Consider the following 26,340-nt stretch of genomic DNA (forward strand, 5'->3'; position numbering starts at 1 on the left):
CCATAGAACAGAGGAATACATTTCAGTATTACTTTTCAAGTATTGAAGTGAGCCCGCCCATAAGAACAGAGGAATACATTCAGTCTTTTCATTTCGAGTGTTGAAGTTGGGAGCCCGCCCATATAACATAGGAATACATTTCAGTATTACTTTTCAAGTATTGAAGTTGGGAGCCCGCCCATAAGAACAGAGGAATACATTTCAGTCTTTACTTTTCAAGTGTTGAAGTTGGGAGCCCGCCCATACAACAGAGGAATACATTTCAAGATCAAGTCAAAAGGCAGTAAAGCAGAAGGTTACAATAGGAATCCCCAGCAGGAAACAATAAAACTCCCCAGCACCGGGAAGCAGAAGGTTGCAACAAGAGGTCCCAGCACAAATTCAAGCGCCTGAGTCAAAAGGAAGAAAAGACGCGTCTTGAAAGAAGCGGCTGGTGAACATTAAATCATGCCCAGCATAAAAAATCTGATGAAGAAAGCCGTATCCCCAGAGGAACCGCCGAAAAGCTTAATGAATAAAGCCATGTCCCCAGTGGACCGAACAAAATGATGAAAACTGGTATTCAGAAAAGCAAAGGGCCAGTGTCATCCCCAAATTCACGAAAGAAAAGCACCGGAGGAAACACAAGCCGATAAGAAAGCAAGGCAACAAGAACAAGTTGCAGTCTAGCCTAGCTTCTTGTTTTCTTTTAAGCACGGTGTAACAAGGAGATCGGTAAGCAGTGGTAATAGCATGCAACAACAGTAACATTGCAGTCTCACGGTAGTCCCAGCTACCAAAACTTCCCGAACTACATTGACCTGATTCCTGTTTAGCCCAGGATATGTAGGAAACCTCTGAAGCAAAGGTTCGGTCAAATCTTTTTCAAAAAATGCTTCACACGGAGTACTCGGATGAGCAAAAATCGCTCACTTTATCTTTGCATGAAAACCCTTCGTGTCTTCGGGCAAAGAGGGGCAGCTGTAAGCACGTGATTTTTTCCCTATATGAGAATTACTCCCAAAAAATTCAAAATAAAATGATTTTCCTTGGTGTGCAATTTTGGGAATTTTTGTGACATTTTTGGATAATTATTTGTATTTGTCTGTGCATGTTTATTTGTTAAATTAATAAAAAATACAAAAAATATGTCGCATTTTGCATGTAGGATTTAATTCTACAATTGTTAGTAATTAAGTTGGTCTTACAAAAATTGAAAATTACAAAAATATGCATCGTTTGCATTTTTAGCATTTAATGTCCAATTGTACAATTTTATGCTTAATTATTACTTAATTGTGTGTTAATTGTTATTGGGTGTTAATTTGCGCTTTTATAAATTAATTTAGTTATATATAATAATTTAAGAATTTTTAGAATTTAGTTTAAAAAAATAAAAGAAGAAAAGAGAGTCAAAATACAAAAAAAATCGGAATTGGGCTCTTCTTCTAATTTAAGCTACAGGCCCAAGAATACCCAACCTTCCCCATGACCCGGTCCATCTCCACACAGGCCAACCCGATCCACAACCCCAAAGACCCAATACCACCTATCTTGCATTTCAAAAAACAAAAACAAAACAAAACAAAACCTAAAAAACCCTAAAGAGATCCGCCCCCCCTCTTTCTCTCTTCTTCTTCTCCAACTCCCCGAGCTCCCCAACCATGGCAGCTACCCTTTCCCCCTTTGCCTCACCTTCGCACACACGTACAGCCCCTCCGTCGACCAACCACAGCACCCATCGACGACCTCACATCCAAAATAACCAACAACCATGACTGCCATGGCTAGCGCTGCCACTGCCGCGTCTTCGTCTTCTCCATGGCGAGCTCAAAAAGCTCGTCCATGGCTGCCCTTTTCTTCGTCAAGTTCCAGCAGCGACGTGAACGATCACCATCGTCCATCATCGTCGCTCAATGTCTAGTAGCTTCAGCTCACCCAAGTCGCCACCTTCACGCCCAAACGACCCCTCAGAACTGCTTGATAACTACTGCACATGTTCCTGCTTCAGTTGTGTTGCTGCTGCATCGTCTGCTTCTTCTGCTCCTTCTGCTACGTCCAGCCATGGACGAGCTTCATCGAGCTCGAACTCGAGCTCCCATTGCTGCCGCTGCATCTTCTCCATTCGCACTGCTGCTACTGTGCCGCGCTGCTGCCTGCTCCGACATGTTGCTGCTGCTGTTCCATCGTGTTGTGCTGCTGCTCCTGGAACTGCTACTGTAGCTGATGCGTCATCTTTAAACGACGCCAAACGGCCATCTTCTTCGATCATCGTTTCGATCCGGTTAGTGGGTTTAAGATTTGGGTTTAACATTCTTGTTTTGTTCATCGTTGAATTAATTTTTTAGTTTGTTCATATGTTTTGTTGATTTTATTTTCAGATTCAAATGGAACTTTGATTAATTAGTTTTTCAGTTTATTTCATGTGCTTTTATTTTGTATTTGTAAAAGAAATTGTTAGTTTAATTTTAATATTGTTAGATGTTAGTTTAAATCGTTTGAATCCGTTGTTTGTTGTAGATTAAATTCGTGTTCATTTTGTTTAAAGTTCGTCTTTAATTTAGTGATTTAATGAGAAGTTATGTTTTGGTTTTTAATTTTTTTTTGAATCATGTATCTTTGTTATAATTTTATTGGAGTTAATTAAAACGATCAATTGATTATTTGAAGTTTAGTGATTTGAATATGTTTATTTGTTTTGTTTAAGCTTAATTCGAATTTGAATAAAACTTGCTTGTTATTGTTGTTGAAACTTTTCATTTATGTTCATACTTTGTTTGATTGTTCTTGAATCCGAAATTAGTATAAGTTTGATTTCCTTGTTTGTTGTTTATCATTTTGGTTATTTCTTCAGCTTGCTTCATGATCTTGTTTAGTTTTAATATAGAAATTGTTGGTTGTAATGTTGTTAGATTTAATTTTAAGTTCAAATGATTATTGAATTTAGAAATCTGAATATACATGTTTGTTGTTGTTGAATCTGAAAGTAGGTTTGTTTGTTAAAAATATTGTTCAATCAAGATAATTTTAGTTGTTTCTTTGTTGTTCATCATTTAGTTTGAATTTGTTGTTAAAAATTTGTTTAGAAATTGGTCATATTTGCTGTATTTTGGTTGAAATTAATTAGGTGAATTGGTTATAGCTGATGGGGGTAGTGTGGTAATTTGCAGTACGTTCAGGGGTAAAGTGGTAATTTCAGTAAGGGTAGAGGGTTATTTTTGGAATTAAAATTCTGAATAATTATTTACTTTGAGTGTTCTTTCCATTAAAATTAAGATAATATTGAAATAATCAATAATGGGGGGACAAGATATAATGGTGAGGAATAATGCAATTGTTTAATATAAGCATGGGGGACAAGGTATAATGTGGTATTTATTTAATAAAGTGGGGGACAAAACATTAGGTAGTAGTATTAAAAGGGGATGAGTGAGAAGATAGTGGGTTTGGTAGGAGAAAATGATGATTTTATTAATGGATTAAAGTGTTTTGGGATGGGATAAATAAGAAAAACTTGAATCAGATTTTAGAGGACAGAATACAGAAGAAAATTTTAAGAGAGGAAATTCCGAAAAATACTAAGACTTCAGAAAATAAAAAGAAAAGCATTCTGGAAATTCAAAAGAAGAATAGTATACACCTGATATACAATCCAAATATTCTGATATACGGATTCAGAAATTAAGGGTTAAACACTAACTAGTCTTTCAAAATCTGAAAAGATTCCCTTTGCTTCTGTCCGTTGATTGTTGTTGGTGTTTCTGGATTTTTGTCTTGATTTTAAAATCTGTCACTAAGTTTCTCGTTGCTGGTTGTTACTGGTTGCTGGGGTTGCTGTTGTTGTATGCTACCGAATTTCTGCCGATCTCCCTTTTCTTTTGCTTCCAATATCATGTACACAACTGACACGCTGGTTATTGTAAACCGAAATATGAAGCATGAATACGAAAATGAAGAATTGAAGTTATAAATTTAATTTAATTATATTCTGAATTTTATTTGTATATATAAATTATTTAGCTTGCAAAAATCAGAATCATGTAGCTATTTAATATATATAGTGGAACATCCGACGATAGCTTAACGGATGAACTATCTATATATTGCCTAAAAATAAATAAATGGTGTAGTAACTCCGTCTAGTCAAAAAATCAAACGAATAGGCCATTTAGGAACTTGGTAGGAATATTGTTTAGTTAAATAATATTGGTTAATTTCAGCATGTAAATGGTCTAGGATTAAAATTAGATTGCTAAGTTTTTTTTTAATTTGACAAACTGAGAACATGCCTAGTATAATGTAACTAGGTAGTAACATGTGAATAAGACGGCCCAGGTCTAGTTTTATGCCATACATGTTGGGTCTAGGCCCGCATTGGCAACGGACTGCCCTGCTTGCATCATTGTCAGGATTTATGAATCATATTCGAAACCTAACTATAACAACTCAAGCATGTAAATAAATTAAGACCTTTTCTTTTTCATTTCGTAGAGACAATTTTAATAGAAAAAATGTATGCACTTTAGGATTATCCTTTTAAAATAAATGAGATGAGCCTCGCCCAATAAAACGCACAAATTGCGGGGCCCTCGATAAATGTTTAATTAAAATTACTTAGACTTCGGGATGAGCCGTTTAGCAAAATTCCACGGCCTTACCCAGAAATAATAATACGCTAATTGCTTTAGGCGCGCGATTTAATTAATCTTACCTTCTTAAACTCAGGTGCGCATTTCATGCGACCCAAATCCAAATCCCAAAACATTGAATAAAAAATGTGTTCCGGATTACGGGTGCATTTTATGCGACGTAATCCAAACACATGTTCTTTTTAAACAATGTTCACATTTTTTTAAAATATAATAATAAAAGTGGTAAAGAGTTAAAACTTGCACAAGAGCGCATAATTGTATAAAAATCAGATAAATAAGCCGAATATGACAATTGAGCGACCGTGCTAGAACCACAGAACTCGGGAATGCCTAACACCTTCTCCCGGGTTAACAGAATTCCTTATCCGGATTTCTGGTTCGCGGACTGTAATACAGAGTCATTCTTTTCCTCGATTCGGGATTTAAATTGGTGACTTGGGACACCCTAAATCTTCCAAGTGGCGACTATGAAATAAATAAATAAATCCCGTTTCGATTGTCCTTTAATTGGAAAAAACTCCTTATACCCTCGCGGGGACGGAAAAAGGAGGTGTGACAGAGGGAATGACTTTTCAATTGCTAGGCTTGACATTTAGCCGCAAATTTGCTTATCAGAATCAGCAGAGCCTTCTCCAATTTCAACATCATTAACTTCAGTTAACAAATTCCTAAGAGGATTCTCATACTCCCTGTCACCACGCATCATCCCCACAAAGTGTGCATCATCATGTACAGGTAAAGGATTCTGTGCGATATTCTGGGTATCACTGTCTTGGATCACAATCAGGATTTCCTGGATCATCCTTTCTATTTCTCTTTTCAAATCCCGACAGCTTTCAACATTGTGTCCCTGGGCATTGTAATGGTATTCACACCTTTTAGAAGGGCCAAAGCTTCATGCACGTGGGTCCACATGATTTGGAGGAATAGGTGCAATCATGTCATAATGCTTTAACTTCTCAAACAAGCTTGCATAGGACTCTCCTATTGGTGTAAAATTATCTTTCAACTTTTGTTCCCCTCTATACCTCTGGCCTGGATGTGGGTTATAGGGTACCTAAAAATTTTGTGGAAGCTGGTGGAGATTTTGTGATGCTCGTGATCGCCTTCTGGGGTGTTTTGGTGGCTGGACAACATACTGATGCGGAGCGACAAAGTATTGTGGATTCTGAGGTGGATAGCAATGCTCAGGGGAGTCATGGAAAACCTAATGAGGTTGTACATACCTTCGAGGTGTTTTCCTGGGACCTCTTCTCAAACCTGTTGTCATCATGATTTCTTCATCCTTCTCATTCGTGCCACTGAAATTATCGGATTTAATCGGGACAGCCTGAGTTGCGGCTTTGAGAATTGCTTGACTTATAATTTTGTCTTTCTTAAGACCATTCTCAATTATTTCCCCCATTTTGATTGCTTCCGAGAAAGATTTACCTACTGCGGACATCATGTTTTGAAAATAATCTGGCTCTTGAGCCTGAAGGAACACAATCATTAACTCGTGCTCATCCATGGGTGGCTTAACTCTGGCTGCTTGCTCTCCATTTAATGGCATATTCCCTGAAACTTTTAGTTGGTTTTTTCTTCAAGTTTGAAAGGGAATTGCGGTCTGGGGCAATGTCAATATTGTATTGGAACTGTTTGACAAAGGCCTGTGCCATGTCATCCCAGACATACAAGCGAGATGTGTCTTGATCCATAAACCATTCGGATGCTACTCCTGTAAGGCTTTCCCCAAAATAAGCTATTAACAATTCTTCATTTCTTCCCGCACCTCTCAATTGGTTGCAATACCTTTTCAGGTGGGCTATAGGATCTCCATGTCCATCATACTTTTCAAATTTGGGAGTCTTGAAACCAGGCGGCAAGTGGACATCGGGGAACATACATAGATCTTTGAAGGCAATACTCTTTTGACATGCCAACCCTTGCATGTTTTTCAACCATTGTTCTAAGCTTTTCGCTCTTTGGGTCATTTCTTCATGTACCATCTTTCGGGCAGGCTTCTCAATGTTTGCAGGAAAGTCAAACAAGTACGAGTGGTACTCAGGAGAGTGGTATTGCTCGCTGTGTAGTAAATTGTGACTCATGACGAGGCTGTCCTTGATCACTGGCCCATGCTTGACACATTTCAGTCATTTGCTGTTTCAGTATTCTATTTTTCTCAAACACAGTAGACTCTTGTTGAACCCTCTGACCCTGAGTCTTTTGAGCACTTGTAATAGTTTCGATGTCAGTTATCATTTTTCCTTGGATCTTGTGTTTCCAGCTTACCACAAACCGACCACCTCAACTTTCTTCACAATTCAAAACAAAATATGTTAGAATGGACTCAGTCGGTCCTTATTATTATCAGTGTTTTTTCATTTCTTCATTTTTTTCATTTCTTTTTAATGGTGATCGAACCTGATGGGGGTTGCCTATGTATCATGTGGGAACATGAATCAGATCTTGCGTAGTTCGGGAAGATCATGAATAAAGTAAATAAACTAACTTTTTTTTGACTTTTTTCTTTGATTTTTCGAAAGAAAGGCTTATAAAGAAGAAATGGAATATTTTGATTTTGATTTTTCTTCAGCATTTTTGCAAAGAAAGACTTCTAAAGAAGAAAGATATTTTTTGGATTTTTTTTTTGGAATTTCGAAAGAAAAACTTTTAAAGAAGAAAGAAAATATTTTAGGAATTTTATTTTGAATTTATGAAAGAAATTTTTCTAAAACAAAGAAAATATTTTGAATTTTGAATTTTCTTCTCAATTTTGAAAGAAGAATGAAAATATTTTTTTGGATTTTTGGAATAAATTAAAAGAAAATATTTTTGTATTAGGGTCTAAAAGAAAGGCTTTCTAAAGAAGCAAGTAATGGAAAATATTTTTTTGGATTTTTGAAAATTGGGGTCTCAAAAAAAAGACTTTTCTAGAGAGGAAGTAAATGAAAATATTTTTGGATTTTTTTGAAAATTATGGGCCGGAACCGATGAGGTTTGCCTACGTATCTCACATCCGGCGAGAATCAGATCCGCATAGTTCGCCCAGTTTTGACGGAACAGGAAAACATGACACTTGAAAATTTTGGCTCGTTTTGAAATGACTTTTTTCCCCAGAATTTTGGCAGATTTTCAGAATTTTCTAAATACCTACCTCTAACTTTTTGTTTCTTTTTTCTTATTTCTCCTTTTTTTTTATTTTCTTTTTTTTTTCATTTTCTTTCCCTATTCTAGAAGCCAGTCAACATGCAAGCCGAAACAGACAGATACGCAAGTAGCACGTAAGATGCATCAAGATGGTCTTTTGATTTTTGGGTACACTTGTCCTAGACGGACCCAACCCCTGTGTTGAGTCCCAAAGTCAAAATGCATATGATGCAAACAAGCGTTCCTACTAGGGATCCGACATTAGGCTATGCTATACTAGGTTTAAAAACCTGGGTTTATTTGTTCTAGACCTGGCTTACCCAAGCGGACAGCTCGAGCCGATGGGGGAGGCAGCGTACCGGGAATACAGAAGCTTCACCGGCTTTGCAACTTGTCCAAACCTCGTTCTAAAATTTGGGATATGACTCTAACAGAAGAGAAGTCACACGAAGTGCACACTTCTCCATGATTTAGAAGACTCAGAGAGAGGAAGAGTTTTGTATCAGTTTATATACAGTTCAGATAATATCAAAGCGGTAAAAGCAACATTTAGCATATTAGGCTCAAACATGTAATAAAATCAGATAATAAATATAGCCAAATATAACAATTATTCTAAGCTCGAATTCTTGAACCCTGAACCAGAGATTCTGGGTTCGATCCCCAGCAACATCGCCTTTGTTATCACACCTCCTTTTTACACACCCGAGAGGGGATGTAGGGAGTTTTTCCAATTAAAGTGACAATCGAAATGGGATTATCAATTTTTAAATTCAGATTCGCCACTTGGGATAATTTATGGTGTCCCAAGTCACCAGTTTCAAATCCCGAATCGAAGAAAGATTGACTCTGTTTTACAGTCCGCGAACACAGAAATCCGGACAAGGAATTCTGTTAACCCGGGAGAAGGTGTTAGGCATTCCCAGGTTCCGTAGTTCTAGCACGGTCGCTCAACTGTCATTATTGACATATTATCTGATTTTAGAACATTTTGAACCTATGTGCCTTTTAACTTTATAACCGCTTTTATTTATTATTAGGAAGATTTCAATGTCAACCAAAATACGTCTTTTGACCGCGCCACATGAAATGCACCCGCAGTCTGAGACATATTCTATTTGACGTTGTTAAGATTTGGATTTGAGTCACATGAAATGCACACCCGAGTTTAAGGAAATTAATTTAAATAGCGCGCCTAAAGCAACTACGCGCTTTCAGGTTTGCGAGGGCCATAAAAAATTCAATTGATGGCACACCTCGATTTTAAAAGAGTTAAAAATTAATTAAGTGAGGGCCATGGGTTTTGGGATTTTATTCAACATGTCACACCTCAATTTTTCTATAAAAGCTAGCTAGTTTTATGAGGGCCATGGACTTAGGGATTTTATTTGGCATGGCACACCTCAAATTATTTCAAAGGGTTTTATTATTAGAAGTTGTTATAATCGGGTCACATGAAATGCACCCCCAAATTTAGGAATTAGGCATCATAACTATGTCACGTGAACCGTACCCATAGTCATGATGGTTTATTAATTGCGCCTAAAGAAAGATACGATGTTCATGATTATTAACGGCCTAATCCTGTTACTAGCATTCCAAGCCAATCAAATAACATAATTAGCATAGATGTAATCAAATCTCATTCCTGATGCCCGAAAAATGCCAATTACCTTGATTCCAAACTTTAAAGCAAACTACTAAAGCTGACCATCACAATTTGAGATTAGCTAAATCATATTCAACCTAAACATACAACTATGAGAAAATGAAATTGATATCAGTTCTGAATTAAACTACAAAGTTAGTGATTTTCTTAGTTTTGTGACCATATCATATTATAATACTGAACACGATCTATAGCTACGCTACAACCAATTTACAGTAGCTCTAATTCCAGCTTCACGTGTAACTCATTCCAACATGAACCCTTGCCTAAAAAAATCAAAAAATAACACACTAATATCCAAGAAACACTACAGATCTGGTGATTGAAGAGCTAAACCACAAACTATCAATTTCAAACATCATGAACCTTATCTGAGAGGCAAATAAGTGACGCTTATTCAGGTTGAAACAAGTTGAAACAGCGAATCCCAATCAACAAAATTAAAGAAGCAAAGGTTATAGCACAAAATCCTGCTTTCAATATTTAAGGCCTCAAAGAAAATAGAAAGGTTCAATCATGTCCCCAAACAATGGGTTGACATTTCATAGAGAAAATATCAGAATTTATTCATATTGGCCAAAACAAAAAAAAAAAACGAGTTCACAAGTAAATACCTGGTTATGCGAGAACCAGCTTAAAGGACTGGATAAAGGCGAGATACAGAAATTTGAAACTCAGCAACCAGCGCAGTCCAAATTGATAAACAAGCAGCTCATCTACAACTTCTAATAACCTTGGAAACCAAATAGATTATGAAGAAGAAAGGTTGAACTGCTGAATCGGCTATGTGATTTCAAATCCGACACTTGATTGCTTCTTTCTGGGGAGTTTGAAGTTGAGTTATAGAAATTCTTAAGTTTCAACAGCTGTATTTAGGCGCGTTGAGAGTGAGAGGATGAGTTAGAGAGGCTGATTTTTTTATATTTTTCTTTTTCTTTTGAGCATCGCTGCTCTTTGTCAAAAGAAATGGGGTAAACTCTTAGCTTCCTAGGTCCTAAGGTTCCCTATGAAGAAGAAAGGCTGGTGTTTTTGTGCTTTTGATTATGGGAGATGAGGGGTCTGGATATGGAGGAGGAGGTAGCGGTGATGGAGCGCCGTTAAGGGGTAAGGGTCTGATTGTTGAGCTTGGAGAAATGAAGAACAAAATGAAGAAGAGCTCCTGCGCCGTTTTTCTTGGGTAGGGATTTTATAATTGGTTATTTTATATGAAAGTGGGAAGGGATGATGACCATTGGATTAGAAGAAAAATAAATGGCTAGGATTAAATCTTGCACTTAAATGAGCTAATGGGTTGGGAAGAATGAGCTAAGGGTAATTGGGTTGGACCATGTCTTTTTGTGTCTCAATTTTGGGCTAAGAAGACTCCAAAATTATTATTTAAAACCATAGCTAAATTCCTTTAATATAAGATAACTATACTACATGATGCAAAAATAAATTCTAATTAATTAAACTAAACTATATTAAAACATGAAACTATTATATATTTTTTGTATTTTTCAAGATTATATAAAGATAAAAATAAGATACTATTTTTGTATTTTTTTTACTTTATGAAAGGTACATAAAATAAAATATCTTTGTAATTTTAATTTTCTTGTAATAAAATAAAGTAAAAGAGTCAAAATTAGTTGAAATAGTGATATTAGACCTAAATTAAATATTTACATGCTAAAGTATAAAAAATCTTGGGGAGGGTCAAAAATCACATGTCTACAACTGCCCCTCTTTGCGGACCCAGTTCCATTTTCGCTTCTGCGCTCCCATCGCCGTATCTGCGGCCACGCAGATGCGGTAATTCTCTCGCACATGTGACCACCTGCACTCTCCCCTCCAAACTCGCATTTGCGCAAGAAACCCGCACCTACGAGTTCGCACGTGCGATCAAAGCTCTGCATGTGCAATTACACCAGCATACTCCAGCTTCAACAACCTCTCAAATTCAACTTTTGATCCGTTATCCAGCCGGAACCAGCCCGAGACCCCAGGGACCTCAATCAAACATACGAACAAGTCCTAAAACATCATATGAACTTAATCGGGCCCTCAAATCACATCATGCACCATAAAAAAACACCCCAATTCAAGCCTATTGAAACTAAGAAATTTCAACTCTACAAATGGCGTCGAACCCATCAAATCACGTCCGATTGACCTTAATTTTACACATAAGTCATAGATGACACCACATACCTACTCCAACTCTCGGAATCGGAATCCGAGCCCGATGCCGAAAAGTTCACTCTCGATCCAACTTTCCAAGAATTCAATCCGAACACACTCCTAAGACCAAAATCACCCAATGGAGCTAACGGAACCATCAAAACTCCAATGCGAAGTCGTTTACACACAAGTCAACATCCGGTCAACCATTTCAACTTAAACTTTCAACCTTAAGACTTGGTGTCTCAATTCATTCCAAAATCTCTCCGGACCTGAACCGACTACCGGACAAGTCACATAATAGCTATAAAGCACAAAATAAACAGTAATAGAAGAACGGGGATACAACTCTCAGAACGACCGACCAGGTCATTACACACTATTACTCACAAAGAAACAAATTAAAACTTCACATATTCTTCATCATAGCATACACAGACGCAAAAGAATGTGACGAAATTATTGATAAAATCAACAAATTCTGTACTTAGCACAATCGCGTATTTGATCAGTGGAACAAGACAGGATACGGCCATATAAGAGATAAAAAATAATAATTAAATAACTGATGAAACAGTTCTACTTATTTGATCAACTTCTTTCTTTTTGAAGATCCAATAGATATATGAATTATAAAATCTCAAATACTGCTATCTGATTGGTTGAATGATGGGTCATATAGCATTAAAGTCTTCGGTTAGTTCTCAATACTTCTCATTAATCTCTAAAATACATACTAATGTCTCTTTCATGAATTAGACGCAGGATTGCTATTTATAATAGCAAGTAAAACTAAAAGAAAGCTATAACTTCTCTAACAAATACCAACTATTTTATGATTATACAACATGAACCCAAAAAAATTAAACATAATGAAGTTTGAGCAAGCTTAAGTAATGCATCCAATTCGTGTTTCTTATTTGATTTTGACGTGAATATTATAAATGAGTTAAAAGTACATTTTCTATAAAATATATGCTAATCTAATTTATTTTTGGAAAATGCAAATTAATGAAACATTTATTATTTTAGGAAAGTAAGCAGAAATTTAGGACAATTCAAAATAAAGGGTAGGATGAATAATTTGTGAAATGATTAATTAAATACAATTTAAAATTGGAACAAAGAACAAAATGAAATTCATTAAGAGGAGGAACATTGAGAAATTGAGCAAGAGAGCATTTGCAATATTTGTTCCCTAATTAGTAAATACAAAATATATTATCTCCGACTACTCATTCTAAAAATCTTCAAGTCCTCTTTTTGTAAAATTTTGCCCCTGAGTTCGGACCGGGGAGAATTCGACTCACTCAGAAGAAGTGGTTACCAAACGGCTCGGACCATTGCACGCTTTTCTCTCTGAGACTCAGTTCCTCTTAACTGAAATCAATCAAAATACACAGCAGCATTTCGCTAACAATGCTTCAATTTTGTACATAGCCACTGTTCTGATCTTCCCCGACAAGACAGTACACAAACCTACGGCCATGGCTCACTGGATCTCTTCGAAGCTCAAAGTCGCCGAGAATCTACTTCAACAGGTTCCTTTTTGTTCTCATGAAAATTGATTCTATTTGTATTAGGATTTTAGTGGAATTACTTTTGATTTTTTGTTCATTTTTACGAGTATTATTCAGTAGTAGTGTATCTAATTGTTTTTCCCTAATATTTCATTCGAGTGGTTCAGATAGATCAGCAAGCAGCTGGTTCACTCCGTAAGAGTGAGAAGCAACGATCTGATGACCTAGATCGCGAAAACATAGCTAAAACCAATGAAAATAAGCCACTTAAGGACCAGCTGAAGAAGAAAAGCCTCGAAACTGATGATTTAATCACGAAATCCAGAACTGATCGTAATTCAACTTCTATTAGCCTGGATAAGAATAATAGCTTTCGTAGCAATAGTAATTATAAGCCTCAAAAGGAGGCAGTCACGCCAATAGATTCGAGCCCTAAGTCGAGTACCAATGCTCTTACTGATACTGATTGGACTGAATTGCTAAGTGCACCTAGTTCAAATGCCACTGCTGGGGCGAGTAATGGTAGTAATGGAGTGGCTGGTATCCGTAGTGGTAGGAGTGATGGTAGAAAACAAAGGAGTTTGGGATCCGGGTCGAATTTGCTTGCTGTGGAAGGGAAAAGGAGCCAGAAACCTCAAAAGGTTGTTAAGAGTGTTAAAGGATCAAATAGTCAATCAGAGAATGAGGTAGACGGTAGCAGGTTAGAGAGAAGAGCTAACAATGCAGGCTATAGAATGCCGGTAACTTCAAGTGTTAATCTCAAAATTGATGGGGGGGAAGGTTTGGACAGAAGGGACCTTCATCGAAAAGGTGAGAATGTGGAGTCCTTGCGTGGAAATAAGGATGAACAAAATGAAGTGAAGAATGAGTATTTGGAGGATTTTAAGGGTGTAAAGAAGTCTCCGGTGAATAGTCGTTCTGGAGATAAGAGCCTTGGCATTGTGATGGGGTCTGCCACTCTTGATAAGGAGTTGGACATAAAGAATCAGCTGGATGACAATAAGAGCATTAGGCCAGCGAAGGCTATGGTTGACAGACCAAAAATGGACTCTCAGATTTCAACTTCTGTAAAGATGGGTTCTTCTTCACCTAGCAACGGAGAATCAGATTCTGAGACAGATTCAGCATCTTCATCAGACTCGGAAAGTGAACGTGAAAGAGAAGAAAGGAGAAGAAGAAGGCAGCAGATCCTGGCGGAGAAAGCAGCTGCAAAAGCAATGGAAGCTATAAAAGAACGTGAGAACATGGTTGCTAAATTGGAAGGGGAGAAACAGAGCTTAGAAAAAATACTTGAACAGCGGGCCAAACAACAAGTTGAAGAGGTAAATACTTGATCTTTCTGTTTCCTGTTGTTATGTAGTTTACTTTCCTGGTATCTTGTGAAATCATTATTTTATACCATAAAAGTCAGTTTGTTATCTCAGAGGAAAGCTTTTACCTCCCCCAACCACATGACTGAGCAGTTCTAACTCAAGATGTAAAGACTTGGTGGCAGCAGTCATTTTTTTGGGGGGATAAGTAATGTAAATAATCAAATTGTTGTTCTGGAGTTTAAGATAAAATGTGCATTTGGCACAGGAAACTCTTTCAGAAGAAGCATCAACCTCTATGATTCTAGTTACATAATTTTGACTGGAATTTGTCCATTTTTCATAGGCTTCTTTTTACTTGCTTCCGGAAGGATATAAAGGTCTCTGGTGTCGAAGTAAGATTTGGGCAATTTCATTCAAACTCCATAGGGATGTTACCTTGATAAGCTTAGACGCTTAGTTGCATTCTTGACTACTTCCCCCTTCTGATTACGCTTTCATTTTATATCATATTAAAGTTCTGACCACTTCATTTTATATTGTGCATCGGTCTGATCATACCTTTTCCGTGGTCTCCTAAGAACTTGTTTGCTAAACTTTTTGGTTATTCTTGTTCTTGTTAAAATAGAAGTTGGAAAAGTAGAACAATAAAGATATTATTACCGTTCTGCTAATTCCCTTACTGGCTTAGCTTGTAAAGGTTTTTCAAAAGTTGCTTTTGCTTTTTTTCTTCTGGACTGGATTACATTTTGGTCCACCTGCTTTTTCAGTTTTCTCAGAGCACCCCGACTCTTTAAAAAGGGGGGATAAAAAAGAGCTGGAGGAAAATTTCCTTCATTTTCTTGTAATGTGTCCTGCATGAACTAGAATCTGCAAACCAAAGGTATACATTGTTTCTCATTCGCCTTGCAATTGTAACAACTTGACAATGAAACTGTATCTGGTCTTTGATTAGTTAACGAACAGAGTCGTTTGGGGAAACATCGGGAATGAGAGTACTGCCTCTTCTATTGCTAATCTTCTCTTTCCATGCATAAAATTGCAATTCTCCCTTGTCATTTCTTACGTCCACCAACATTCTTCACTGTTAAAAAGTCAGAATTTCAGAAAAGATTTATTGGGCATTTCAATGTTATGGCCAACTACCATGCTTATGACTACTTCTTTGTTATAGGCTTCTGAGTTACAGACGAAAATGATGGAAACAATGGAAGCTGTTGAGTTGGAGAAGCAGAAACATAATAGTACTAGAATGGAAACTCTTACACGATTAGCAAAGCTTGAGGTTTGCTTAATCATTCTGCTTTTACATATTTTATGTTCAATTGTTGGGCAAGCTGGCAAGGGATTTTGGATAGTTATTATGGTTAAAGTATTCCTCCAGATAATCATAGCAGATTTTAATGCCTAGCTATTTGTTGCAGACTGTAAATGCTGAACTTGCAAGGTATCTCGCCTCTGTTCAATGGAATCTTGAAGTAGAGGTATATGAAATATTAACCCTTGTTTCAGCAGAATTTGGAAATCCTATTGACTGTTGTACTTTGCTTCCACGAGATGAAAACAGTTACACACATTATCTCTCGCACTTTTTGGGGGTTGATATCATTTGTGTGATACGGTTTCATAAGTAAAGAATATTTATAACTCCTTATTTATAGCTGTTTCATTTTGCAGCTCTCTACCTTGGTCCTGTGGAGTATCTATATTCTCTCTTTTATTCCTCTTTTTCCTTTTTTTTTGTTGGGGGGGGGGGGGTGTCGCTTGTTGTTGCCATTAAATTTTGTCCCACCTCCCACCCAAAAAAAAATAGTAAAATAAAGGTTGTTGCCAATAAACGTGAATGAAGGAACAAATAAGTGAGTTCACCTAGAATAACAATATGTTGCTCTGAGCAAGTGAACCAAGACTTCATATGTTATTCGCACCATAATAGCGTACTCCCCTATTTTATCTTTTTCTAAAAGAATAAAGCAGCTTGAAGAAAGTATTACTAAATTGAACTTTAGCATGAATCAATTACTTTTTCAACTCCAGATATTACTATTTCTGATTGTATCTGCTCGAGTATCAACACTTTGGAAAACTGTAAAGGAAGCATGTTATTAACTAGTGTTTGATATTTATGTTTCAGATTAATCAGGTTGCTGAACTACGCCAACAAGTTGAGTCAAAAGAAGCGGTTCATGAAGGTATGCTCTTGGATCTTGACTGAATCAAGAGTTGTTACCTTGTCACACTTTTTCTTAAAACTAGTCAGAAAAAGGTGATAACCATACTTGTGTTCCGGATGTGCATTTGTAAACTGAACAGATCTGTGGTTATGCGTGATAATATGAATTTCAGACAACTTATGTTAAAGTTTTCAATGTACAGTGACATCATTATGTGGCATACCCTGCTTGAGACACCAACGTAGTAAAATTTGCATGGCAATATATGTGGCTGGTTGATTTAATGTTTCATAGGGCAGTTTTCTTGTCAGCTTGTAGGATCACATCTTTTTCTTGAATAAGATCCATTGGTTGAAAAAATAAAAGCACAAAAGATTGAGATTGACAAATAGTTCGTAAAAATGATTTTTTTTTTTTTTGCTAAGATAGGTTTCTTCACAACAAATATATCAATGAAACTTTTTCATGATCTTCTTGTCTTGCAGAATTGAGAAGGGAGATATCTGGGACACAGGGAAGTGGTGAAAAAGTAAGCAATGCCGGCTTCTCTTTGTCTTTAAGCAGATTTATCTCTAAGATAACTAAGTTTTCCTTTTCCCTATCTTCTAACTTTTTTCTTTTCAATGAAAATTACTTGTAGTTAGTGGCTTCAAAAGGGGTTGAAGTGGAGAGAGAGATACTTGAAGCAGAGCACTCTTTTTTAACAGATAAATTGGGATTGTTGCAGGAAAAGGTGACCCAACTTTTTGCACCATCCAAATTTACTTCTCTGCTGGATCTTTTTGAACTAATATAGGACCAGGATAGCATAATACCTTTGGAAACATTGGATCTGAGTGGATCGTGTATTCACCTATGTTGCTCGGACTCTCCGAAAATATCGCCGGGTGCGTGTCGGATTCTCCAAAAGCAGTGTATTTTTGGAGAATCCGACATGGGTGCGGCAGTATTTTGGAGAGTCCGCGCAACATAGGTATTCACTGTATTCCATCTTTATTTGAAGCACTTCTGCTAGAACATTTAAATGTTGGAAAATCGCTACTATTTGGGTTTTGGCCCAGAAAATATGTCTACTTTGTGAATACCTGATCGTTACTGCTGCCATATGAACCATTGTGTTAGTAATTAGTATGTAAATGTTTTATGTGATACTACAGCTATGAGAAAAAGACCATTTTCTTCTGTAGAATACTTGCCTTGCATATGGTGGATCCTGCATAACTAATATTTAGAGACTGCAAGCATGAAATTGAAACACTGTTTTAGTATGTCGGAGATGCTAGTGGACATTATTTTAAGAAATTGATGTAAGAGTGTAAAAGCATGATTGAGTTGTATGCAAGATCGAAAATAGAATGGCTATTGCTTTGCTTTCTCTATGATGTTAAACTCATCTAATTCGGTGGATGTGACGGCTGGATCTCAGGCAAAGACACTGGAAAGAAGCATTGAGACAACACAGCATGAACTGGAAAACCCAACTGCAGTGGAAATCGAGCTCAAGCGGAGGCTTGGTCAATTGACTGATCATCTGATTCAGAAACAAGCTCAGGTTCCTCCTCTTAATTAACTGTGACTCGAATATGGAATTTTATTGGGAAGAAGTCTTGCTCTTGATTTTTTAAATGTTCGAGCTGTCTAATACTTTTTATATTTGCTGGTTAACAAAACAAATGAATCTGTTCTATAATCAATATGCCGAAATGCAAACCTTCCTATTAGTAGATATACTGCAGTTTATCTTAGCCACTGACCTACATGTCCAATTGAACTATGAGCTAAAAGTCTTTTGACTTTTGTTTAGGCCATGGCGGCCAGTGCTCCTAAGACCATAAAAGCAATGTTGCAGAAGAAGAATTGTTGCAATGCAGCTCATAAGGGCTGTTGTATAGTGAATCTGGAATTCTTAAATATGTGAAGAACAGCAGTGTTTTCAGATGAACTATCTTTTAGTCCTGTAAATGCTCACAAACATGCTAACTTCCAATAGGGAATCATTACCTGGTTTCTGCAGATGATAGTACATGGATAATAGACAGTTTTTGAAGTTTACTTGTTACTGTAGGTTGAGGCACTGTCTTCTGAGAAGGCCACAATGACGTTTAAAATTGAGGTACATTTATATCCTTAAATAAGATATTTCCATTACAATTGTAATAGCAGATAGTTCACAGAGTGCTCAATCCAATTTTTCATATAATATTTAGGCGGTTTCAAGGTCGCTAGAAGAAAACAAGTCTATGTTAACTGATTTTCCCAGTACCTCATCAATGGGTGATTTGGAGTCTGGGTTGTGGGAGCTCTCCAACTCAAAGTTGAGGCCTTTGTTTGAAGAAAGAATGCGATCCGGCCAGCAGCATTTGGGATCACTGATTCGGCAGTTGGACTCCATCTTCTGCGCCGGAATGGTGTTTCTCAGAAGAAATCCACCCGCAAAATTATTGTCTCTGGTTTACCTTGTATCCCTTCATCTTTGGGTCATATACATTTTAATGTCTCATGCTCCTGTCTCTGAAGACTCCACTGGTGCAGTTATTTCCTTGGAGAATATCAATAAAACGGGAGGCATGTGAAATCATTTGTTGATGCGTTGAGTCATGCTCGTTGGACCCATCATTTTTGTTTTGGGGTCCTTTCAGTATCTCCATCCCACCTCAGCCAAAAACACAGACGTATAGAAATGCACCAATTTGTTAAACAAACCTCAGATGATTATGACATCTATGGATGATCCTCCTTGTATATCTAGGTCAAAGAATGTATAAGTTTTAAAGGTCGATATGGCTTTCATGGCAAATAGAAATTCAGTGATCTAGATATGGTAATAAACTCGAACAGCTCCTCACTGTTAAGACCTCCACGCCTATCCGTTTCTCTTCCTATATATAACTCTCTCCCTCCTCCCCTCAAAGTTGCAAATATTGATGGAAAATACTTGTATCTGGTGTTCACACTAAATCAAATTATTTAACCATAAGAGGTAAAAGTTAAAGTGAATACTTGTCACTTGTGGTCAAGTGTTAAGAAGTTTATATGAAAAACACATTTAGCAACACATTTCTTCAATGACGCATATTTTAGGTCTTTTGCGTGTGTCAAATATTACTACTTACAACATGCCACTACAAAAGGCATAAGTAAGAAAAAGGTTGGATGACGCCGAGAGGGGCAAAGTAAAAAGAAACTCTAACAAGCATTAAACATATGAACTTTGAACTGCGGCTTTATTGTCAGTGAACACTAAGCAAGCTATGTACGAGTTTACTCGACTATGCGAATGCAATGATCAATCCAAAATACAATTGGGGAACAAAGCAAGAGAAGTTTGGAGACATTTGACTAACACAACCAAAGAGATCGGGTTTGATCAAAAAATTTACATTATTGAACAGCCAAATTAAGTGAATAATTAAGTGAAGCAGGTTTCTAGCATATGTGCATTGGGCAGATAGCAAACTTTTTGCACTGGGATGAAATCCTACAAATTAAGCAGTCAACTCATCTTCGGTTCTACTCTGCTTCCTTGCTGGCTTCTTCTATTCCTTGCAAACAACAAAAATTTCTTTACAATTCCATAACAATGTCTTCGAAATAAAGTTGAATCTTGCAAATAAACAAAATCACACATGCGCCAGAGGCTCTAAGTGAAACCAATTGTAGCTGCAAGGTGCAACAAGCAAAAGTATAGTACAGGAAGAAGAATCCTTATGTACTCAACTTTACTGAAAAATAGAAGGCAAAAGGAAAAAAAAAAAAAAAGGAAAGAAAAGCTGGAAACCATTATCACCCACTGAAGGAAAAAAGACATTTTTCTAGAATGAGGAAGTCCTTCAAGGGGAAATAAGTCAGAAACAAGCCCGTAGGATAATTAAAATCTCATTATTCGTGTATCTTCCGGAATCGTCGAGAATACACAGAAAAAAGAAACAACACAAAACAAAGAAAGAGAATCACCATCAGAAAAGCAAGATTTTAAGCATGATGATTGCAAGATTTCCACTCATGACGAATACATGAAAGAATCTTGATCTAACCAATAAAAAGGGATAAACAAAATACACGTCCAGTTAAGGTTTAGCCTTGTGTACTACAAAACTTGAGATTTGAGTCCCAGCAAACGAGTAGTTATGACACACATATATTTACATATCAACAAAATGTTAAGAGTGAATTAAGTTGACTTTCCAGAAGTTCAGAGAGGCTGCTTTCACTAAACTGAAGAAAAGAACCACCTAAAGCCAACATATGTCATATGCATAAATAGAAAAAACTGGGAAGGACAAACGTTTGAGCACAAGATTTAAGTTTTACCAGCTTAGCTCTTCTTGGGGAAGATTGCGACTGTACAAAGGGAACTCAAAAAGAAGTATGGCTTTGAACCACTGAGGAAGATTCCCATACACTCCAGGAGGCAGCAGAATGAGAGGGCTGAAACAGTAATTATATCAATTTTACCATTTTACATTGATAATCAGAGGAAATAGTACTGAGAACTATAAACCGACCTAGTTTTTCTCTTATATGATCTATATGCAGCAACATTTCCAAACTTCTTATCACCTGATGCCTGTTTAATGAGGCACGTAATAGCATAAGTTCATGTTTAGAGGCAAATGTAGTAAGACAAAGGAATGGTTGTACCTCAAGCAGGGGTATGCCACTAACAAAAAGAAGCAGCAAGGTTACAAATACTGGTCCAAACACAACAAGCCATTTAGCACCCTCCAGCACCGGTGTGGAAGCCAGGAAAACACCCCACCAAAGAAAAATCTGAACAGCAGTATAAATTTTTAGCTGGTCCAGTTAAAGATGAAACTGGAAAAATGTGAAAACTGAAACCAAGAAAACAAGCGAGCCATCACTAGCTCTATCAGGTTGAGCCTCACGGACATCAAAACACTCACAATAACTTCTACAAACTCAGAAAACATAGAGGGGACACTTCAAAGGACTTTTTCTAAATAAGAAGACAATTCAAAGGACTAACCTCACCAAAATAGTTTGGATGACGTGAATACTTCCAAAGGCCAACGGTGCACCACCTTCCTCTGTTTTCTGGGGAGTTTTTGAATGCCAACTTTTGTTGGTCAGCTGTAATCTCAACCAAAATCCCACTAGACCACATAATCCAACCAATGATGTCTTGAGCCTGAAGAGGCGGCTGCTTGTCGCTTGCATTAACAACTGTCACTGGTAAACTAACAGTCCATACCCAGATTGCCTGCCATAAAAAATATGTCGTTATTCACAAAAGCAAGATATCTCATTCTGCTGTTGCCTGCGAAAAATAAGTATTCATTCACCAAAGCGAGATATCTCTTTCTGCTGAGAGCACAAAACCAAAATAGAGCAAGATAACTTACAAGTGTGTTTGGATAAAGGAAAACAAAACCTGAAGTATCCAAAATACTGCCAGTTTTCCAAGATTGTCACGTTTGTCATCAAAACGTCTGTCCTCCCCCCACTGTAATATCCTGATATGAAGAAGGGAAAAGACAAAGCTAATGAAAGTCCAATTTTTTTTCTTTTTGTTTGAAAGGTACTATATAGACCATCCATAGATGTGAAAAGATGCTTAAAAATAAAGAAGTGAGGTATAGTAACTTCAAAATTCTTAACGTAGAGTTATCTTCACTAGGAAGTCACAAACTTTCTCTTTCTATTCAAGATTTTCACCATCGCATAATTATGGAAGCTTCAAACAAACTCAAACCAGTTACAGAACTTACATGCGCACAATTCTCGATCGGGATCTTTATAGTTCTTTTTTCTTTTGCAGGAATTTTCTACATTATTGGTGAGCTGACCATACATTTTCCCTTATACTTAGCCTTCCTCACCCCAACCATTTTTTTTTTTTTTAGCTTTCTCTACCGTTCTCCTATATTTTCTTCTCTTCCTCCCCGGATTGTTTGTAGATCTCAAAATAGCAATTCAAGTTCAGACGGGATGGAAATAGATTGGCCATATTGTAGAAGTATCTGAGAAAACATATTGGAAGATTTTTATAGAGGTAGTATAATATTAGGAGTACTTATCAATAATAACAACAACATACCCAGTGTGTTCCCACAAGATCAAGAGTACTTATCATAGTGTTCTTTTGTATACTTATTCGAGCAAAAGATTAAGACGATTGCACCAAAGTTGGAAAACGTTATACACAATTAGAATATTGAAAGGATCATAATCACATAGGAATTTATAATTCTACGACATTGCGAGCACTACAAGGAGAATCTGGAATAAAAGGACCAATATAGCTTCTTATTTCTTTTTAAATGATGATAATAGTTAAGCAAAATAAGGAAAATAAAATAGACAAGTTTAATAGTAAATAGTATATACTGGCCTTACCTCATTAATAGGAATAGCCCCAATCGAAGGCCCCATATCACTACAAACAGAGACAAAATCACCTGAAAGACAGAATGACCAAACAGAATAAATCTTATGCAACAATATCCTGAGCACTTTCAATTACATATTCGAGCACACTGCAGATTTCAATAAACATGAAATGACAACAATGCATGGGAAACAAAAACAAACAGCCCAAAAACTAAGTTCTTTGGTCGAATACTGGGAAGCTCTAAAGCTAATACTGTCCAAATTCAACTTATTAAGAATAAATGTTCCCATTTACAGAAATGGAAATGGTTGTCCCAAGCTCCTGGTAACTGACTAACTGTATATGGGGCCTAGGGGAGAGGAAAGGAATTCGGGGAGGGAAAGTGTTTTTTTTTCTCCGTAGGGGAAGGAAAGTAAATACTGCCAAAGCCCTGGGCTGTAAATAACATTTTAACAAAATAACCAAACTGTTAAATCAAAGTAAATCACAAACTGATGCAAAATCTTACTTGTCGAAAGTACCATGAACCATTTAGTACCAAGGTCAAAATAGCAAGTACAATGAAGTTTGTACTTCCTGTATCAAAATAATTGACAGGAAACTAGTTAAAAAGCATCCCCAGAAACCGGCACAATATAAGCATAAAATAAATTTTAAGTCAGAGATTGGAAGTCATAACGGAGCTGTTCCATCGAAAATACTACCATGGTGCACGATGAATGGATTGGTTAAGGTACGTAAAGTAGACAGGCCACGAGACTCTATTAATGTAGTAGGTATCTAAAACTTATCCCCAATAATGATAACCTTGTCATGAATCTAAGGCCAAATTTTGGCATATCCCGCTGTTTTAAGAGGCAACTTGTGAAGTATAAGTGAACTCATGGCGCCTATAACTAGGAAAATCGAGTCTGAATTAGTCCAATAATCGTTAAAATAAGAATCAGAAAGCTAATGCACTTGCGTGCGTGTGTGTGTGTGTGTGTGTGTGTGAAGGCATCTAAAAGAATTGATTGACATCTCTAAGAAATTGTATCAGAAAATGATTCTGCTTCACTGTTCCAGTAATTAAACAAAGATTACAATAAACAAGAAATGCTATGACACTACCGTCTATAAAATACTGATTATCATGTATGATAAAGAGTCACTGCGGTTCACTGATAAAAGAGCACTTACCAAATCTGAAAAGAATAGCCCCATTCCACACCTCCCCTCAACCAAAACATAGGAGAAAACAATACCAGAAAGTTGTACAAGAACGAAACAACGTGTCTTTCCAGGCCATTAAAGTTTAAGTCAGTAATGAACCTTTCATTGAATTTCATGAACATGAAAGAGAAAATTCAAAGAAACAAAAAGATAAGGTGATGAAGATATCATAATTCGTACCGGCAAAGTCAGTAACTTTATCAAACTTGAGGAGTGCTGTGATAACGAAAAATATAAACTGATAACCCAACTGCAAAAACAATTAAGAATATCACATCATTATTCAAAGCCGCAGAGAGTGCTCCTACAGAAACAAACAGGGAAGAAGAAAGCGGTTACGGTAACAATGGCAGTGAGGCCCAACAAATTGGAGTCCATTCCTCTTCCAACCCAAGAGTGTAGTTGTCTCTCTAATGATTAATTAATTTCTCTTTGTTTATTACTATTATTCATCACTGTGGTATAATTCCTTACCGCGTCACCACTTGGGTTGTGTGGTTAAGATTTGTTATGCTACTTTCCCTTAGACGACTTACACTCTGTTTGGATCATTGTTCTCCATCGTTTTATAATGATGTATTGTATTATATCGTATTGTATGTATTGTATTATTATTTTATGGATACAATATTTGGATAGATTGTATTGTTTGTTATTGTTAAATAATATTTTACTGTTTGATTTGACTGTATTGTACTGTACTGTAACTGATAAGTTTACTAAACTACCCTCAATTATTTAAATATTAAATTTATCAAAAATTATGCTATAAAAATAATTTTAAAAAACAAAACACAAGGAGGCAAAACACCTTAAGAAAGTAGAACAAAGGAGTGAGACAGAAGAAGGCAAAACAAAGGAGCACAGCTAATTAGAATTGAGTTAAAAGCAAATTAGGAGAAAAAATAAAACAGAAGGCCCCAAAACACCTTTAACGTTTGCGGCAAAAGTTTTGGAAAAAAAAAACAAAATGGGTTATAGGTTTGAGATTTGGAGTTAAAATAAAAAAAATGTAAAGGTTAAAATAGAATTGTGGAGTAATAAGTTAGGACATAATTAGAAAAAAAATAGAAAACAATCCCACCACACCAAATCAGTTGTTTCAAAAATGGGGACTTTTCATTGTTCCGGAACAATGAATTTAACAATACAATACAACCAATTTTAATGAAACATTCAAAACAAACATTGTCTTGGGATAACAATACAACGGGAACAACCATCCAAACAATCTATTAGGCTATGAACATATTCCAGCCAATATTTCTATCTGTGTGTAAATTTTGAAATTTGTTGCCAAAGTACTTAAGTTTTGTGCTTATTAAATGATTCTCACCATTCCTCATTACCTCTCTCTAATGTATACATTTTCCTCTCCCTTGAATACATTATAGATTTATTTAACTCCTATTCCCTCCGGTCCAATTTGCTTTGGGCACACCCATTAAGGAAATACTAAATTCTAGATGAAAATAGTTAATATGGCTAAATTACCTTCATTAAATGTTCCATCATAGTTATAGTAACACTTACTTCTCTTCTCAAATGTGAGGAGTAAATAACTTTTTAGGAATACGTACATAATGGTAATTTTGTAAAAATAAATTGAATTTTTTCTTGATTACTATATAAATGGACACTTATTTTGAAACAAAATAAAAAAGTAAATTTGTCACTTATCGTGGACCGAAGCGAGTATTAGGAATAAACTAATTAACTAATAATTTATTACGTAATTTGTTTGAAGGAAAACCTTTTTGAATTTGTTTGAATCCTAGGAACAAATTACTAAAAATTCTAAGGAGGTTGTATTGATCGAGAGAAAGGTGTTAACATACTCAATGTACAATTGCCTGAGTCAAATTCCAATTAATTTTAAAAGATTAGTCGATAAAGGCAACAAATAATGTAAAAATTGTGTGGGGTAATCACTTTTTAAAGTGGTGTTTATTTTTTATCCAGCATTTTTAATGCTTAGCAATAGTAACTACTAGTCTATTAAAATTAATATGAAAAGACTGTGTTACCCTTTCTTCTATCTCTTTCATGTGTTACGGAGAAGAACTGTGCCACCGTCTATGAGATACAATTTCCGTTTCCCCTAATTTCAAGGCATTCCCTTGGGTTCACTCAAAAGGGTCATGCTTTCCGGTAAGAACAAATAGAACAAAGGAGGAGAA

The 26,340-nt window shown here is 36.4% G+C and overlaps 2 protein-coding genes and 1 long non-coding RNA gene across 5 annotated transcripts; 1 reads left to right on the forward strand and 2 right to left on the reverse strand.

The window, feature by feature from the left end:
• Window positions 1-3,549: 3,549 nt before the first annotated feature.
• LOC107809557 (uncharacterized) lies at window positions 3,550-10,590 on the reverse strand. Its single transcript, XR_012711134.1, has 2 exons — window positions 10,044-10,590; window positions 3,550-3,889 (listed from the first exon to the last, which is right to left on the reverse strand). It is a non-coding gene; the product is annotated as an uncharacterized LOC107809557 (long non-coding RNA).
• Window positions 10,591-12,843: 2,253 nt separating this feature from the next.
• Window positions 12,844-19,454, forward strand: LOC107809558 (golgin candidate 2-like). 2 transcript variants are annotated; one of them, XM_016634213.2, is made up of 10 exons: window positions 12,844-13,133; window positions 13,280-14,434; window positions 15,597-15,707; window positions 15,847-15,906; window positions 16,557-16,614; window positions 17,082-17,125; window positions 17,237-17,329; window positions 18,023-18,148; window positions 18,662-18,709; window positions 18,804-19,454. In XM_016634213.2, exons 1-10 carry the CDS (start codon window positions 13,080-13,082, stop codon window positions 19,167-19,169), a joined length of 2,115 nt encoding a protein of 704 aa, XP_016489699.1. In that variant the 5' UTR covers window positions 12,844-13,079; the 3' UTR covers window positions 19,170-19,454. The 2 variants fall into 2 exon arrangements, with proteins under 2 accessions (XP_016489699.1, XP_075112611.1); XM_075256510.1 differs by lacking the exon at window positions 18,662-18,709 and having other exon boundaries at window positions 12,845-13,133; window positions 18,023-18,168; window positions 18,764-19,454.
• A 342-nt stretch (window positions 19,455-19,796) lies between these two features.
• On the reverse strand, window positions 19,797-24,651 carry LOC107809559 (uncharacterized). Of its 2 annotated transcripts, none has more exons than XM_016634216.2 (10): window positions 24,500-24,651; window positions 24,341-24,410; window positions 23,457-23,524; window positions 22,954-23,015; window positions 21,989-22,070; window positions 21,584-21,817; window positions 21,238-21,366; window positions 21,102-21,163; window positions 20,908-21,024; window positions 19,797-20,132 (listed from the first exon to the last, which is right to left on the reverse strand). In XM_016634216.2, coding segments are annotated over exons 1-10 (864 nt in total). In that variant the 5' UTR covers window positions 24,539-24,651; the 3' UTR covers window positions 19,797-20,131. The 2 variants fall into 2 exon arrangements, with proteins under 2 accessions (XP_016489702.1, XP_016489701.1); XM_016634215.2 differs by having other exon boundaries at window positions 19,797-20,138.
• Window positions 24,652-26,340: the final 1,689 nt, after the last annotated feature.

The sequence above is a fragment of the Nicotiana tabacum genome, chromosome 6, assembly GCF_000715075.1.
Source record: "Nicotiana tabacum cultivar K326 chromosome 6, ASM71507v2, whole genome shotgun sequence".
NCBI lineage: Eukaryota > Viridiplantae > Streptophyta > Magnoliopsida > Solanales > Solanaceae > Nicotiana > Nicotiana tabacum.

Excerpts from the sequence above, each read along its gene's own strand:
- LOC107809558 (XM_016634213.2), top strand. The coding sequence starts at position 13,080 with ATGGCTCACTGGATCTCTTCGAAGCTCAAAGTCGCCGAGAATCTACTT. Across the intron at positions 13,134-13,279 it reads CCGAGAATCTACTTCAACAG|ATAGATCAGCAAGCAGCTGG; the intron begins GTTCCTTTTTGT and ends CGAGTGGTTCAG. Across the intron at positions 18,710-18,803 it reads CAATGACGTTTAAAATTGAG|GCGGTTTCAAGGTCGCTAGA; the intron begins GTACATTTATAT and ends TATAATATTTAG.
- LOC107809559 (XM_016634215.2), bottom strand. The coding sequence starts at position 24,538 with ATGGACTCCAATTTGTTGGGCCTCACTGCCATTGTTACC. Across the intron at positions 21,367-21,583 it reads ATCCAAACTATTTTGGTGAG|ATTTTTCTTTGGTGGGGTGT; the intron begins GTTAGTCCTTTG and ends ACTGCTGTTCAG. Across the intron at positions 21,164-21,237 it reads GTGGCATACCCCTGCTTGAG|GCATCAGGTGATAAGAAGTT; the intron begins GTACAACCATTC and ends CTCATTAAACAG.